The 18,719-nt window shown below is 39.0% G+C and overlaps 1 protein-coding gene across 1 annotated transcript in view; it reads left to right on the forward strand.

Moving 5' to 3' along the window:
• Nucleotides 1-18,719, forward strand: part of LOC127573540 (myosin-16-like) — a 68,514-nt gene that overhangs the window by 11,117 nt on the left and 38,678 nt on the right. The window contains exons 6-14 of the mRNA XM_052021862.1: nucleotides 2,276-2,368; nucleotides 3,160-3,223; nucleotides 3,371-3,469; nucleotides 11,152-11,255; nucleotides 13,516-13,654; nucleotides 14,427-14,545; nucleotides 15,937-16,086; nucleotides 17,039-17,209; nucleotides 18,374-18,550. Of these exons, the coding sequence (XP_051877822.1) occupies nucleotides 2,276-2,368; nucleotides 3,160-3,223; nucleotides 3,371-3,469; nucleotides 11,152-11,255; nucleotides 13,516-13,654; nucleotides 14,427-14,545; nucleotides 15,937-16,086; nucleotides 17,039-17,209; nucleotides 18,374-18,550 (1,116 nt within the window). The remainder of the gene's footprint in view (nucleotides 1-2,275; nucleotides 2,369-3,159; nucleotides 3,224-3,370; nucleotides 3,470-11,151; nucleotides 11,256-13,515; nucleotides 13,655-14,426; nucleotides 14,546-15,936; nucleotides 16,087-17,038; nucleotides 17,210-18,373; nucleotides 18,551-18,719) is intronic.

Genomic DNA, 18,719 nt, shown 5'->3' on the forward strand with positions numbered 1-18,719 from the left:
GGGATGAGGGATACCTGAGAAGTTGGATTTGTTCTCAGAGCAGTGCCAGTTAATAGGAGATTTGATAAAAGTATTCAAAGTCAAGAAAGGGTTTTGATGGACCAATTAAGAAGAAGATATACCCAATGGCAGAAATGTCTGTAGCAGAAGATATATATTTAGACAGAAAGGTGAAATAATTGACATAAGTAAGCAAATGTTTAAAGAACAAATTGTTCTGATCTGAAATCCACCACTTGAAACACTGGTGGCTGCAGATTAAATAGTGACTCCCACAGATATGAGAAATGAGTAGGGGAGTGGGGCTAGTTGGATAGCTCCTTCAGAGAGAATGCACAGACAGAATTGGAGAAGTAAAGGTCATATTATACTTCCATTATGTGCCAGTCAGAAGCGGAATACCCTTTCACTTTTAGGGTTATGTTTCTTACAGGATACAATGACTACTGTAACAATAGCTACAAGAAATTTAAGATCTTCAGAATGGAGTTCACCACAGTGTGATATATCCATTTAGGAATAGTATTTTGTGGCGTGATTATTGTTGGAATTTTATATTCTCGATATATAGTTTCCCAATAGATGGTCAAATCTGCTTGTTAATGCAACTGAATTAATCCTTATTATTTACTTACAAAGTTCACCACCTCGGATCTCGAGTAACCTCCCAAATGGTGGTATAACATTCAGATTCTCTTAAATTGGACAGAAAAAGGCAGTAAAATATAGGCTCCAAGTTCTTTATCCTTAGTTTTCATTTATGCAAGTGTTATTGAAGCAGAATACTTTGTGTGGCAATTTACTTTGGTCATACTTAATTTATTTGCAAACCCAACTGAAATATTGACCAGGCTTTGTGAATCATCCAATGCTTAAAGCAATCAAACTAATTATGACCTGTGCATTTTATCAATGCTCATTCAGAAAAATGTTTACATCAGGTGTATTTTAATATGAATGTGAATGTATCATAAATCAAATCAAAATTTGGCAATAAATATGCTGCTTTTAATGACGCAAAAACAATAATGTATTGTGAATCTCACCAATCCAGTAATCACAGAAGTCTGGTATAAAAATCCAGAGAATAAGTTTAAAACCCATCACAATGATGAGAAAATTTGAAATCTTTTTGCTTTGGAAATCTAAATCAAAGTACATTGACAGCATAAATGAACATAAAACTATCAGGTTGTCATAAGAATCCTGGTTCTGGTCCAACCACGTAGACGCCTTGGCCAAGAAAGCTCATCAGCGCCTCTACTTCCTCAGGAGGCTAAAAAAATTTGGCATGTCCCCTTTGATGCTTACCAATTTTTATTAATACACCACAGAAAGCATCCTATCTGGATGCATCATGGCTTGGTATGGGAACTGCTCTGCCCAGGACCACAAGAAACTGCAGAGAGTTGTGGACACAGGTCAGCACATCACGGAAACAAGCTTCCCCTCCATGGACTCTGTCTAAACTTCTCGCTGCCTCGGTAAAGCAGCCAGCATTATCAAAGACCCCACCCACCCGGGACATTCTTTCTTCTCCCCTCCCTCATTGGGCAGAGGATACAAAAGCCTGAAAGCACCAGGCTCAAGGACAGCTTCTATCTATAATAAGACTATTGAACAGTTCCCCAGTACGATAAGATGGACTCTTGACCTCACAATCTACCTTGCACCTTACTTTCTACCTGCACTGTACTTTCTCTGTAGCTGTGACACTATTCTGTATTCTGTATTGTTTTTACCTTGTACTACCTCAATTCACTGTGTAATGAATTGATCTGTATGAACGGTATGCAAGACAAGTTTTTCACTGTTCCTCGATACATATGACAATAATAAACCAATTCCAATTCCAACTGATGTCCTAAAGAAAAGGAAGTGTGTTGGTGTGGCCCAGACATGGTTGATGCTCAGCTCTTCTATGAAGAAGCCTTGCAAACCACACAGTTCTATCAAACCAGACTTCAGGAAGGACTAGCATGTCGCACCATTGTGAGATGGAGGTTAAATATAGATCAAGCCAAAACTGTAATATTATATAACTGGTATTGTATACAGATATTTTAAAATTCAAACATTGCAAAGTAAATTTGGAACTATTATTTACTATTTACCAAAATAGTTTTTAATGCATCTGAGCTTTTAATATTATATCCTTAATTCTGTTATTCCTGGAGTGAATTTACTGGTTTTTTTTTGAAAAATTCTTTATGCAAGAAAATGTATTGAACTGTTAGCATACATTTCAGTTTTTTTTCTTTATTTATTTATAAAGGGCTCCCTGGAAGATCAAATCATCCAGGCCAATCCTGTGCTGGAAGCTTTTGGCAATGCCAAAACCACCAGGAACAACAACTCCTCCCGCTTTGTAAGTCTTTGTTTGTTCCTTCCCTAAGCTAATTTCCAACTGCATTATTTCTCCCCAATATCAGGAGTGAATTAGGCTGGACACTCTGACCCTTAAAGTAGACTTAGAATTTTATGAACAACTTTGAAAGATTAAATGAGATGAAACTATTCCTACTGGCAGGAGAGTTGGTAAGCAGAGGAGACAGATTTAAGACTATAGGTAGTAAAGTCAAAGGAGAGATACGAACCTGAAACCTGAATTTCACTGTTTGAAAGGGTGAGTGGAGCTGATTCAATAATAACTATCAGAAGGCAACAGAGTAAAAGCTTAAAGGGAAAAAATGCAGGTACTGTGGAAAGAGTAGGAGATTGGGATAAGAACTACAAGAGGCAAGATGAGCTGCATAGCTTCGGCTGGGATGTATGAATTAATGATTCCTGTTTTCCCTGATTTAAAGTGATGGGATGGATCACAGGTTAATCTTTGATGGCAAATGAGAATTGGATACTGCAGGATAAACTGGAAATATTCATCCAGCCCGAAGCAAGTGTCTTTTATTTGACATAGGAACAGAAGATGCTGTAAACACTCAGCAGGACAGGCAGCAGCTGTGCAGAGAAACAGAGTTAAAATTCAGGTCCATGATCATCAGAACTCTGGAAAATTAGAGTTCCAGAATAGGGGAAAAAGTGTTACTTTGTGTGCGCGTGTGTACACACAGGTGGGCAAGCAGCACATACATTTGGGACTGAAGTTAACAGTAAGTTGTAACTAAATACAATCTAATTTCATTTTCTCATTCTTTCAAGGGAAAATTCATTCGAATTCACTTTGGTCCATCTGGCAAACTTTCTGGTGCTGATATTGAGAGCTGTAAGTATATATATATCTTTTTTTAAAAATATGTTGCAGTTGATATTTAAAGAATAAGTTAGAACTTCAGCTGGATAAGACTTATACCCATCAGTTCAAACACTGGAAAGTTTAATTCATATACATGCAACATATCTGTTCATTCAGATTTGCTTGAAAAATCCCGTGTGATCTCACAACAAGCAGCTGAGAGAGGCTACCACATCTTCTATCAGATCCTGTCTGGAAAGATCCCTGCCTTAATAGGTAAGCATTTGATGGTTTACAAGCATAATTTATTACGAAGTCACAACTGATGGGTGGGAATAAACCACTGAGTCCATTTAGACTCCCCAGTATAGCTGTCACATCTGAGTCATGGTGCTCAGACACTACTCTGCTCCTCAATGGCCAGGCCTCCCAGGTTTATTGTCAATTCACAATCACTAATTTATTGCAAAATGTATTTATTGGTCAGGAGATGGTCATAATTAAAGATCCAGATTAGCTCTCGTTTATTACTATATAACATGGGTACTCTTCTACTTGTCTGCAGTCAAGTGGACTAAAGCCACTTTGGTGTCAATAGGCGTTCACTAAGCTAACTAAAAATGTTCACAACTCTTTGATTCAATTCATTGGATCCACCTGCAGTTCTTCTTCATGGAGCTTATAAAGCAAAGAATCCTTGGTGTGGCTTAAGTGTATATAATAATGGATATTAAAGTAAGTATCATAAGACAAACTGGATGGGGATAGCAAAATGCTGGAATTTGGTTGTACAGCTGCTCCAATATCATTAACCCCATTATTTCCACATGTAATGGGCTGGATCACACTAGACTCAGCCCATACCTTGTTCCCATTCCAAGACCACTCGTATCTCTTGCCATGTAACTCTTAACTATTCTGTAGCCTTACCACTGCAGCCTTTCTGCAAGGTGGAGTGGGTCATGAATGGCAATTAGATTTGAGGCAGCACAAACTGTGGCCCTGCCCATGGAAAGCCCAGATGGCTTAAGAACAAGCCCTTTGGCCCACGATGTCTATGCTGACCATGATGTCAATCCAAACTAATCCCATCTACCTGCACATGATCTATATCCCTCCATTCCTGGTCTGTTCATATGGCTGTCTAAATGCCTCTTAAATGTTGCCATTGTATCTGCTTCCACCACTTCCCTGGTAGTGCATTTCAGGCACCTACCACTCTCTGTGTAAATAAAAGAAACTTGCCTTGTAAATTTTCTTTAAACTTTCCTCTTCTCACCTACATACCCTCCAGTATTTGAATAAATATTTCTGGTTGCTCTGTTTCAAAATGTCTCTGGGGAAAAAATCTTTTAAAACATCCAGAAAGACATATATTCAAAAAGTATTAAACCATATTCAATTAATTAAAAATATTACTTGTTATCCACAGTTTGTATATGTGGATATATGTGAAAATATTAAATTCCAAGATTTAATAATAACACAAAGGTGCTACCCAGCCCAATGTCTCTGCAAGCATCCCTATTAATTCTGAAGTTGTCCTGTGGAAATGAATGGTATTCACTGTTTACCCAGCAATTATCTGCAAACTTTGCCTTTAAATTAGCAAGAAATGCTGATAAACACTAGATGATTTTGAACAGTGAAATTCTGAAAATTTTCTTTTCAACTCTACAATTACTTTGTAACGATTACTATTTATACTTAATTCCTTATTTTTATTCACCTCCATCTGAAGCCAAAGTGATTTTGAAGCCAAAGTGAAGCCAAATTTCTTGTTTTGTTTAGATATTTAAGGAACCATAATTTAACATCTACTATAGACCTATACTCTGTTACTTCCCTATACCTGTGCTCTGTAATGATATCCTTGCCCTATCATTTTCGAAGTGTCTTTTCATGAGTTGAAAACCTTCATCGGTCGTTAATGCCAGTTCCTCATAAGTTAATGTACTCACTTAGGCAGAAATCACACTTTTACCTTGGCTGCAGCAAATATGTCACCTTATTTCCCTTTGGAGGCACACTAGCCAAAATTTGGGAATGGAATACATCTGTTTCATTTGACACCAAATGATAAGTTAAAAGCAATCCACATCTCAATGAACAAAATTTATATGATTCACGTACCATAAAGCGATCTTATTGACTTCTTGTGAAACGTCTTGCACTGAATCATGCACGCATTCAACCACTCCCAGGTAAGACCGCAGACCTGCATGGATCTACTGTACATCCTGGATATGCTGAGTAGCAGATCCGGAACATCCGTTCTGTTGTTGGGCTCCCTCTAGAGTCCAACAGGAGAATCCAGTCACACTGGTTTGCCCACTATTTCCCAATCTGTTTCCCTGATCCTAATGTACCATTGAAGTCTCCATTCATTTCAATGAAGATTCCCAACCTGGAGAAAAATTGTAAGATTTTTATATAATTCGCATTCATATTTTTAAAGAACTTCTTAAATTATATGTAGCAATTTCAACTATTTTCAGTTTCTCTGAGCATCAGGACAGTTTTAAAAAAGTTACTAAGCATTCATAGCCGTAACAGGAGACAAAGCTCCACTCCGCCTTTGACCCCTGACAAAGGCTGCTGGGATATTCCAGAGATGAGTCTTCACCTGTCCACCACCTGAGGCCTTCTCACTGCTGGGGCTTTGTTTCGTTCTGCTGAATGTCCCATCAGATGATGGAGGTCAACTGGGATAGCAACTGGACCTGGTGTATGTGAGACTGCTGGGATGTAAGTGGTGAGTCCAGGGAAGAAGCTGAATCCACCTCAGTTTACCCCAAGCCTATTATGGGCATATCATGCCCAGTGCAAATAAAATTAAAACCACATGGAATAAATTTTCTCCATCCAAAGGAGCTCTTAGCCATCATTTTGATCAAAGAGGTAAAGATCATCTAAAGAATGAAATGATCATAAAGAAAATTTGAAATGGATGAGATAACAAAGTAGAAAATGACTTGGCTGAGAGATTTTATCTAATTTTATCTTTTGTGCAAAATCCAGCAAGTTTGATAATTCTCTGCATCATGTAGCCCATCTGTTGTGATAATAATACATGGGACTGTCAGAGTTGGTAATGATTAGGGAAATGTTGTGAGGGAAATGTATTCTTTAATGCCTCATACAATACAAATACACCTATGGCCAGATTAAAACAAACTGAATTTGGTGCTTCTCTTACTACAATTGGCCTCAAAATTGTTCCAAACCAAGATGGAAAATTTTGACATATACACATAAATGATACAGTTGACAGTGCTATTCAACTGTAAATATATTGGCGCAGAAATTCTGTCATGTAGTGCAAGTTTTGTGCACTACTTGATTGAATTTCATCAAAAAACAATTTGCATTCTTTGTACACTTCCAGAAATTTCTCCTGGGCTCTCCATCTGTATAGGCACACACTTACAGAGACCACAGAGCCTAAGCAGGGAAGCCATATGATGCACCCAAATGATACAAAATTCACAGTTTGATGTTATTTGTACAAAATTCTTCATGGCATATGTGGCCTGTGAATAATGTAGGCCTCAGACTGGAGCAGACTTTAACAAAAGGGTTGAAACATTAGTTCATAGTGGCCTGACGTTACCTGGGACAGTGGTTGTTAGTCTGAGCTAACTATTGTCTTCCAAGTAGGTTCTCCTTTGAATGGTTTTCTGAATGCTCCCATGCACACCCACTCTACTAATGTTTCCAGGGCAACCTATCGCCTTTTGATCAGCCCCAGCTCTGATCCTTGATTGCCTGTTCATCTGATCTCAACCCCTAATTGTGAATGCAGCTCCCTCCCCCATCCCTGTTTGTATACTCCCAGTTTTTCCCAAAGATACTGGATCTCATCCATGGCCTAATTCTCACTGCTGCCTGCTCTTCCCTCCTCCCTCTCCATGCCCCAATGTTTGTTTTGTCTCAACCCTCCTGATCCAATCGAGCAACCATCTGCCAAAACCGTACCCAATTTATTATTGGAATCCAAATTATTCTGTTTGTTAGCTCTAAAATAGTGGCAGCTAGTGAAGGAAAGATGTTTGTGTGCAGATCGCTGTGGACGTAACCCAGGATAAGATATTGCTGCTGAAATGGTTAGTACAAAACTGGTCCATACGTGATGCCTCCCAATTGTGCCTTTTAGGCACAGGTCAATTTCTAGCTTGTTAGACTTTGAAATGTTCTAAACTTCTATCAGGAAGGTTGACCAATACTGATGGGAAGTTCCACAAAAACAAAATGCTGGTGTGCAATTTGAATACTATTTCTATCGTTAATCTTTCAGAATGAGTTTTACCAGCCAGAATCCCATTTTATGAAGGAACATAGTCATGGACTTCTGAAGGTCACATGAAGCCTGCTCAACTAACTGTGCCATGCCAATCCTAACAACAAGCTAGAAACTAGTTACACTTGCCTTGCCGTTTACCATTCTAACAGGCTTCACATATAATATCAGTTCACAGGTAATTATTGTTCCTCCTTTTGAGGATAGATTCGTATAACTAAAAGCTGGCAAGTGTCTTAACAGGATTTGGTGACAAAAATTGCAAAAGGAAGTTGTTTGAAAGGAAGCAATTGTAAGGATGCCATTTGGCTCTGTGTTACTGTTTGATTTCACTGTATTGGAGAAGAAGCAAGGGAATTGCATGGTATCAGAGTGATGGATGATGGAATTATGAATTTCAGTCATAGTGCCTGAGTCAGAAAACTAAAGCTGAGTGTGATTATTCCCAGGAAGAGACAGTGAGCTGTGTGGTTCTATTGTGATGATATGCAGTGAATAGATAAAGCTCCACAAGCTGCTAGATTTCCAGGCTAGTGGCCTGTCTGAAGAACGAAAAGAGTGGAAGGAAGAGTTCACACTGAATTCAGAGCTGCCATTGCTGATTAACCAAAGTAAACAAAAACCAGGGCATGTAGCACAATGTTGCAGCATGTTGTGCTGCTGCCTCACAGCCCCAGTGACGCGGACTCATTCTTAACCTCCAGTGCTCTCCCTGTGGAGTTTGCACGTTCTCCCTTTATGACTGTACACATTTCCCTAGTTGCTCTGGTTCCCTCCCATATCCCAAGGATACATGGTGGTAAGTAAATACAATCGATTACCGAAAATTACCCATGGTGAAGATGGGTGGCAGGAGAATCAGCGTGGAGCTGAACTGTATTTGAGAGAGAATAGGATATAAGAAAATAAATGGGGAAGTGGGATTGATGGAAATGATCAGAAAGCCAGCAAAGATTCAGTGGGCTGAATGGCCTGCTTCTATGCGTTGTATAAAAATACAAAATAGTTTGCCAGATGTGAGTTCAGCATAAAGTTATAGTATGTTGGATGCAAAGAATGGGTTCTGGTATGTAGTACTTGATGAGGAGAGTTCAAATTAAACAGTTCAAATTAAACTTGTGTGAACACATCATTAAGAAGATACCATCAGTGAAGAATGTCATTTGGAGTCAACAGAGCACCAGAGGAATTTCAGCAAAGACTTGATGTTGCATTTGTAAGTCTCTGGTAGATGACATATTGGTGTTTGGACAAGAAGAAACCGTGAAAGAGCAGAGTTAGACCATCACCTAAAACTGAGACTCCTAATGAGCAGCTGCAGGTAGAAGTAACTGGAAGTGACAAAAGAAAGTTCAAAATGTGTGAGCCAATCCAAAGCCAGATCTTGCAAAAGGCAATGAAAGAGATTTTACGGCCCCATCTGAGGGAGATGTGTGAGCCATTCAGATCGCTGACCAAGAATTATGTGGATTGCTGTTAGCTGAACACCCAGAACCAAAGGATTAAACATGTCAAGGAGATATTTGCAACAGAGCCTATGTTGTGACAGGTTGGTGATAAAAGGAGCTGACATTACCATCAGATGCCTCAAAAAAGGAGTATTGGAGCAACAATCTTACAGGCAGGTCAGTCAAAACCAAACTTAAGTACAGTTTTGACAGAGGCATCAATGCATTATACTCACTTTGAGAAGCTGTGATCTTTGGACCAGAAAAACTTCATCAGTACACAAACAGGAGAACTGTATACGTACACAGTGATCACAAGCCACTCCAGATCATTGCTGTTAAGCCCCTCCATTGAACACCAAAAAGTCTGCAGAGAATGCTTGATTTCAGGCATGCAGTGTAAAAATTCTAGGCAAAGACATGTATGTAGTAGATAGACTTTTCTCAAGGACACAAACAATGCCAAGGATACTGAGCTTGAGACATTTGGCACAGTGAGACAAATTCTAGCCTCTCAACCATTGATGCACAAGTGCCCAAAGGGAGTGATTAGACAGGATGGAAAGAGACACAGTGTGAGGCTGAACCTATTCTCAGACCATACTTCTTATGAGAGGAACCAAGTGCTCAAGCTGACCTGATTTTCAGAAGCAAATCAGTAGTTGCACCTAAACAACTTGATAAAATGTATTCACTCCTCTCATCTGGGAGTGAACAGTTGCTTCTGCAGAGTGAGAGCAAGTATTTACTGGCTTTGGATGGACGGAGAGATCGGGGAGAATATGCCATCATGCAAAACTTGTAGATCTCTGAAGTGGAATCATCCAAAGGAAACACTTTCCTCTCATTAGGTCCCAGATAGACCCAGGGCAAAAGCTGGGTCTGATAGTTTCATCTACAGGTGGGATAGGTGACTATCTTTCAAATGTCTGTGAGATAGATTTCTGAGAAACATCCATTGAGCGACAGTCATTCATAAACTCAAAGGACCATTTGCTGCAAATGTCATCTCTGACTTAGTTTTCTGATGTATTTTGCTGTAGTTTAATTTACTATTTCCAGTATCTCTGAGAGTGAATAGGTGATATACTGAGACAAGCCCTGCATTTTTTTTTCTTTTTAAGTAGTGATTCCATTCCCATTTGAAAGTTGTGATTAATTCTGCTCCATCAGGGTAATTCCATCACCCTCTGAAGCATTGTATTAGGTCATTATTCACCAAACAATAACATTTCCTTTCATCTTCCTCTGAATTTTTCTCTTTGCTAGTGATCTTAAACCTGTGTCCCGTCATTACCAACCACCCACACACCCCTTCCCCAGTATGAGCAGTTTTTTTTTCCTTCTCTACACCATTAAGAAAGCTTAAAATTTTGTGTTAAATCTCTCTTTACTCCCTGCTGTGAGGTAAACAATGGTTCTACTTTCTCCATATAAATGAAACTACACCATTCAAGTAAATGTTCTCTATATCCTCTCCAAGGCTTCGACATCCTTCATAAAATTAGATGTAGTACTCTGGCTGACGTTTAACCATTTATTTGTAAAGATTGAGCTTAATTAATGGAGGAGTAATTAGTATTAGAAGGCTGACATTGCTATTAATGGATTTTGGTACTGTGACCACAGAAAGGTTAACTGCCTTCAATGTTCTTCTTTAGATATTGTACTGTGAGTGGCACTCTTGTCTCTGAAGCATAAATTTGTAGATTCAAGTCCCACACCAGAAACTTGAGCAGAATATATTGGCTGGCACTTCAGTGTTGCACTGAGGAATTGTTTGAATGAGACATTAAGCTAAGGCCTGGACTGCCCTCAGAGGTTTATACAAGATCGTATGACAGTCCTTTCAAGTAGATCAGGTATTATCCCAATATCAGGCTAATATTTATTTATCAATCAAACAACATTACTTAAATAGATTATCTGGTTGTTATCACAATGCTATTTTTGGGAGATTGCTATACATAAATTGGCTGTTATGTTACTGACATAATAACACTGACTACATTTCAAAAGTTGTTCATTATATTAAAAGATGAGAATTACGTTAGGGTATCATAAGGCTGTGAAAAACACTGTTAATGTAACTTTTTTTCTCATTAGTTTAAGATAATCATATGGTGTTCCTTGTAACATTGAATTAAAAACAATAGTGACAATGACAAAGAATGATTGAAACAATTGGTTGTTTTTATTTTCCTAATCAGATTCGCTGTTGTTGAATCCTGATCCTAACCAATATTTCTGGGTGTGTCAGGGGGTCGTTCATGTGGATAATATGGATGATGGTGAAGAGATGGGTCTCACTGATGTGAGTATTTTAACATTAAGCTCGTAATGTATTGCAATTGTGTGAATTGACAACATTTCTTAGTGGAAAGAATTGTTATTAATTGAAAAATGTGCTCAAAAGCATGTAACATTCATCTAAGGATTATGAACAATTTGGATTAATCTGGACTTCAGAAGCAAAAAGTTATGCCTCTAAATTGAATGATAGGTGTTGATGAAGTCAGTGTGCTTGTGAATAATGGCGACCCAGTAAATATAATTGATTTGGGTTTTCAAAAGCCAGCAATGAAGTACCTGGGAGAAGAAAATCCTCTGAACATTATTTTAGTATACTGATTAACATCCCTTCATTATATTCTAATGTGCACTTGTTAATCATAGATATAAATCAATGGTTTCTCCATTTGAAGCCTTGTTTCTCATGTATCAGTGAGTTCAGTGAATGGAAGAAAGTAGACCTCTGGTCACAACTTGCAATTATATATCAACTTTAGCATAGTGAAACATTGCAAATAAAAGAACATCTGGAAGAATGCATTCATTTCAGGGAACTGAACCACTACTTTCTGATGAAGAATGGAAGAATGAAAGAAAGCTTGGGCAAAATCTGAAATAAGGTGAAGACAATCATGCCATACACCTTCTTTACAACCCTATCTACTTGTGTTACCACTTTCAGGGAGCTATGGACTTGCACCTCCAGATCCCTCTCTATATCAATCCTCCTAAGTACAGCCATTTACTGTGTACTTTCCTCTTACGTTTGACCTCCCTAATCGCTAATGTCCATGCTTTTCCAAATGTAACTAAATCCTGTTCCTAAGAATCTTCTCCAATAATTTCCATACCACTGATGTGAGGCTCACCACCCTGCATCATCCCTGTAACCCCTCTTAAGCAAAAGAACAAGATTGGCTATTCTCCATTCTTTTGGGACTTTGCCTGTGGCTAAAGAATATACAAAGATCTTAGTCAAGGCCTTTGGAATCTCCTTCCTTGCTTCCCTCAGTATTTTGGGATAGATTCCATTAGGCCATGGGGACTTATTCACTTCATCGTTTTTCCAGACACCCTGCACATCTCCTCCTCAACATTGACATGCCCTTGAATATCAACTTAACCCTCCCTGATTTTACGTCACCTATGTCCTTCTCCTTGGTGAATACTGATATGAAGTACTCATTAAAGACCTCACCCATTTCCTCTGGCTCCATGCATAAATTTCCTCCTCTGTTGTTGAGTGGAATTACCCTTTCCTTAACTGCCCTCTTGTTCTTAATACATGTATAAAGTGCCTTGGGATTCTTCTTATTCCTACTTGCTAAGGTCATTTCATGGCCTCTTTTAGCCCTTTACATTCTTTAAACAAGTTCCTTCCTGCTTCCTTTTTATTCCTCAAGGACCTCCTGATGATATTCCACACTCCTTAATGTAATTATTGAAAAAAAAGAACACTACTCAAGATCAATGCTTATGATTTAAATTTTCCATCATGCCCCTGCCCCATACTGAATTGGATACAATGACAGAGGAAGAGGGAGAAATGGCAATGCGGTCTCCAGAGTTTCAAGTGTCCAGTTGCAACTTTCCTCCAGCTGGAAAACTTGTTGGCCGTCGTGGCATTGCCTGATTTATGTAAATGCCAGAAAATAAGAGAAGGCATAGGCTGCCAAGTGATTTTTTTTTCTTTGTTAATCGGGGGAATGGCACAAGGTGGATTATAATGGTTCCTGAATAGTGGCAGTAGGATTCTAAATTACTGGATGGAGGGTGTTTAAAGTATGTTTTAAGTTTTTAAATGTGAATTTATTTTTTTAAATATTCATTTTCTTTTAAATCACTTTTATCTCAAAGTATGCCCTTAATACTGCCTGTAAAAAACCATGTCCCATTCAGAAGCATGGGCATTCTAGGGCTTCAGACAAATTAGTCCTGCATTTTTTTGAGGCTCCTGCCCATTTGAAGGATGTTCCTAATTCTTCCGATGCTGTGGAGGGTTTATTATTTTATTGTGACAGGTTTCGTCTCAGTAGTGGAGAGTCCTGCAACAACAAGAGAGCAAATTGAGCCTGAGTGGTGTGTTATAATTAAGGATACATTGCTCGAGTCCATTTTAACTTGTCATAACTTAGTTTGGATAATCACTCTGAAGACTAGACTAATACTCATGTTTTGGAGATCAGAATTGTAGTTTTGAAGCTTTTTCCTTTTCAGACTAAAATTGAACTATATGTTAAAAAATAAGTGATGTAAAACTGCTGTGAATGTTTGATTACCAGCTTGCCTTTGATGTACTGGGCTTCAGTGCTGAAGAGAAACTAAACGTCTACAAGTTGACAGGGGCCATTATGCATTTCGGTAACATGAAGTTCAAGCAAAAGCCAAGAGAAGAACAAGCAGAAGTTGACACTCCTGAAGGTAACTGTCCTCCTTTCAATCACATTTTTTCAATCACACATGTTGAAAGAAGCATTAAGTAGAAAAATGAGAAGGTGACTTATTAGAAAATACTTAATAGTGACATTACCAGAAACATCCAAATAATTCATCTGCCCTCCATCATTGACAGTCAGCGATGCAAGGGGCAGGGCTTTGCTGGCTGTCAAAGGCTCCAGAGCAGTGGTGTTGTTCTGGCTTGCCCACACTCCTCCATTACATTGCTCAGGGCCTGACTGCCACTTGGAGCCTTGGCCCTCAGTTCTAGGATGGTCTGGAGATTAGACTTCTGGACCCTGAGAAGATAAGTTCAAGGGAAGCAGAAGCATGGGCAGTTAAGTGCCCCACTCAGGAAAATCTGCAGCCTACAGTCCACAGTACACTGCCAGCAGGTCAGGAGCTGAAATTCCCGAGGGCACAAAGACACCCAGAAATGTGCACAAAATTGTTCCACTTTTCAATTTTCAAAAACATAGCATCTTTTGGCTTTGTGAGAAAGAATTTCTAGTCCTTGTATCTATTTCTCATTGGGCCCGTTATCACCGCAACTGTCACCACAGAATGGTTCAAAAAGCAACCTACTGTGACATGCAAAGTGCATCAAGCTGTGACAACAAACAAGCTTAAAAGTGGAAATATAAATTGTTGATGTTTCACTGTATAAAGCTGTAATGCTTGTGGCAGAGAATCAGAAAATGCCAAGAGATTCAGCAGGTCAGGCAACTTCACTCACTCCTGTTTCTCCTGTATCCAGTGGCTGACAAAGTCGCGCACTTGATGTCTCTCAATTCGGGTGAGCTGCAGAAGGGCATCACCAGGCCAAGAGTGAAGGTTGGCAATGAATTTGTGCAGAAAAGCCAGAATGTCGACCAGGTAGGCATTAGCAACTAGCTTCATTTTCAGTTTGGTTATTCAATTTATTTTGTTTAATAAAAATCTGCTCACCAAAATACACCCTGACATTATTATCAATAACTACCATCTGTATTTAGTTTACTTAATGCCAGCTTTTCCTTTTCAAAGGGTTTGAACTTCTGTTGGGTGGAGTTAATGGACAATAACAGGTCCCCAATCCCTCCCTAAGTGCCTGCTTTTACTGTCAGTGCAGAGAATATATTTAACCATACAGAACATAGCAGATAAACCTGAGCTATCCTCACTCTAAGTCCCCATCAGGGGTCATTTGATAGTAACTGTGAGTTGGAGCCATGGCTGATTTCCCCTCCTGAATCCAAAAGTGGTGAATCCAATTGAATCACCTTTTGTTGTAATCAGGTATCTCAAGATTGGATGGAAAATGAACCTGGGAGTTTTTGGTGTGCAGCATTCGGTTGTCTAAAGGCCTTTCCAAATGGAGCACTAGAAAATCACACAGCCTTTTCAAAAGTCTTTCTGGTCATGCAAAAGAATTGGAATGTACTTTTCACAGGGATTTTGAATGCAATGGACCCAGAAGATGGAAAGCAATGTGACGACTTCCATATACTGACCTGGAGGCTCAGCTACATTATCAAGCCCACAGACACTCAGACGAACTCAATAACATTATTACTGTCCCAATTAACATCAGTTATCTTAAGACAAACTTAGGAATCAACCAGGTCACATAAAATCGACTAATTTTAGCTACATCTCACCTGGTGGATCCTGATGGGGTAATGCATGGATATGGGTAGTTGAAATGGAGAATGGATGTGGGTGGGAGATGGGGATTAATTCCTTCCTTTCTTGTGCTGATCTGGCCAAATGTACCCACACCATGCTGTTAGTACCACCTTTAAATTTGTAACTGGATCTAATGTTACCTGGTCCTAGTCTGCCACTTAAGTTTAAGAACTTAATGGCAGTGCCTCCTTCACCACCCCCATCCCCACACCCCCCAGGTCTAATCTTCCAGTAACACCTAGAAGAGTCCCAGAAAGGTAAGTTTATGCATTTTCTTGTGGACTAGGTGGAGCTGGATTCTAAACCCTTCTCTGAAACTTAATGTTAGAGTTCCCTTTTTCCAAGAGCACTCTGACAGGCCTTAAATGGTGGTCTTCTGCTGGTCTTCACTTCAGGCAGAATTGTGATTTTTGTTTATGCAAATCAGGTTAGGGAACTTAGAAAAAGCAGACCTCCACTGACCAATCTCACCACATGTTAAAATGAAAGTTGCTCCCACACAGTAAGAATAGATCTTCTTGAACTTATGACATCATTTGTATAAAGTCAATGCGAGAGTGATTTTGGATGAATGTGATTTTATTTGTGTCCTCTTTCAGTGCTACAATGCAGTTGGTGCATTGGCGAAGGCTGTTTATGACAAAATGTTCAAGTGGATGGTTTTAAGAATCAACAAGACCTTGGATACCAAGTTACAGCGTCAGTACTTCATAGGAGTGCTGGATATTGCTGGCTTTGAGATCTTTGAGGTAGAGTCTTACAATGCAGACACTTTGCAATACAGGTCACCAAAAGAGAAACAACATTCCATTGACAGGGATGATTATTAAAATAGAAGGTTACTCAAAATCAAATGTTATAAATGAAGTAAATCTTTACCCTAATATGGGCAAATCTTGACTTTAAGAATAATCTAAAACTGGTGATAATGGGTCATCCACCAATTGACTACTGAAAATTGAGAAGTAATATGTTGGGCAGATAATTTATTATAGCTTATTGTCCAAAGTCAAATGACTCTCAGTACTTTTAAAAAAACAGAAAAAATAGGAACAGAACAATTGGCTTTTCAAAGCTGCTTCAGCATGCAATAGGATCATGGCTGATCATCTAACTCAACAATTCCTTTCCCCTCTATCCCCATAACCTTAATTCTCTTGATATCTATGCATCAATGGTTTGCTTTGCTGAATATCTTCCACAACAGGGCATCCACTGTCCTCCGGAGGTAGTGAATTCCAAAGCCTGGCAGCCCTCCGAGTAAAGAAATTTCTCCTTATCAATCCTACATGGTTGATCCATTATGCTGAGACTGCTTCCCAGTTCTGTTCTTTCCATTCAGAGGAAAGATCCTCCCAACATCCAATCTGTAAAACTCCTTAAGAATTTTCTTTTCTGTTTCATTGATATCACCTTTCAATTTTTTGGGGGTTGTTTGGGGGCCAGTGTCTTGTAACTGTGTTTAGAATCCATGAATAGTCTCATGGGTGAAAAAGTAAACTTGAAAATTGGGACTTAGAGAGGTTAACGAAATGACAATCAAAAGATGAGCCTAATAGATTTGAAGAAAACTTTGATTTCTAAATAAATAAGTCTGTGCTATTCTAGTTGTAACAGGAATGAGAATTGTAACTTAATCTATTGCCCAAACAGAATGAAAAGGAAACATTCTTATTTTCCACCATTTTTATACTTTCACAGTTCAACAGCTTTGAGCAACTCTGCATCAACTTCACCAACGAGAAGCTGCAACAGTTTTTCAATCATCACATGTTTGTCCTGGAACAGGAAGAATATAAGAAAGAAGGGATTGTCTGGGAGTTTATTGACTTTGGCATGGACCTGCAAGCTTGCATTGAGCTGCTGGAGAAGGTAATTGCATCAAAGAAGTCACACAAACATTCATTTAAAGAAAAATGACAAGGATGCCAGGAACCAAAAACAATAAGGTAAAAGGGGAGAGAAAGTCAATTTGTCATCTAGAAATTCCACCTGGGCAACAGGTAATAAGGGGATCAGATTAATAACAGATTGAGGAATCCCAATACAGATGACACCCTTGTAATGGGGGGGGGGGGGGGGGGAGAGGGAGGTTGTGTTCTTAGAAAATGGTCCATATTACGGTTTTCTGTAACATAAAGCTGCGTCATCTGTGCATGCATCAAGAAACACTAGTTTTAAAAAAATGTTTATTTATTTACTTTTTTAATCACATGAATTCTATAAAAATGAAGTTTACTCTGTATCTCAAAATTTTGGGTAGTGATTGTGAATTTGATTGGTGAATTTCTGTTACCCAAACAGGGATAACGTGTGGGTCGCTTGTATGCATCTGATTTTCATTTTACTCTTGTTTGTAAATTTTGCAGGCAAATCATTAATTTATTGCTATTAAGTAAAACCATTTCAGGTGTCCAGTGCTGACATCAAGCAATGTATGGTTCAATTCGGGTGGCATAATAGCACAGCTAGTTGACCTGATGTCTTAGCACCCCAGGAACCCAGGTTCAGTCCTGACCTTGGGCATTGTCTGTGTGGAGTTTGCATGTTCTCTCTGTGACTGTGCTTTGGTTCCTTCCACATCCCAAAGACATGTGGGTGGAAGATTAATTGATCGCTGTAAATTGGCCCTACTGCATAGGTAAGTGGTAGAATCTGGCAGGAGTTAATAGGAATGTGGGAGAATAAAATGAGCTGAGTGTAGGATTTGTGTAATTGGATGCCTGTTTCCATGCTGAATGAGTCTGTGATAAAGCTCTTGAACCAACATTGTCTTTTGGCCCCAGAGGAGCCCATTCTACATCATTGAAGCATTTTACACTTTCCAAATCTCAGACTTCTGACCTCTTTTGACAGGATTGCTAAATGGGTATGAAAAAAAGAGATCAAGATGCTTATCCACACCCATTAACATCTTGGATGAGAAAATCCAAATTTATACACGTTACATAAAAGTTTTGCAAATACTTTTGAATGAATAGCAATGACACAATCCTGATTCATTATTGTGAAAGTTTTTCTGCTACTTGTTTCCAGCCCATGGGCATCTTCTCCATCCTGGAAGAACAATGTGTGTTCCCCAAAGCCACAGATGCAACATTCAAGGCTGCCCTCTATGATAATCATTTGGGCAAGTCCAGTAATTTCTTGAAACCAAAAGGTGGTAAAGGTAAAGCAGAAACCACCTTTGAGCTTGTCCACTATGCTGGCACAGTAAGTATTTACCTCTTCTGCAAAGATACAACACTCTGAAATTACACAGTTTCTAAAGTAAGACTTGATAGTTGTTGTGAACGGGTTGGTGAGGGCATGAGGGGTGTGTGGCAGTGCTAGAATTGGCCAATATTAGTAGCCTCAAACGGGTTGATGGGAGATCTACTCT

The sequence above is a fragment of the Pristis pectinata genome, chromosome 8 (genome assembly GCF_009764475.1).
Source record: "Pristis pectinata isolate sPriPec2 chromosome 8, sPriPec2.1.pri, whole genome shotgun sequence".
Classification (NCBI taxonomy): Eukaryota; Metazoa; Chordata; class Chondrichthyes; order Rhinopristiformes; family Pristidae; genus Pristis; species Pristis pectinata.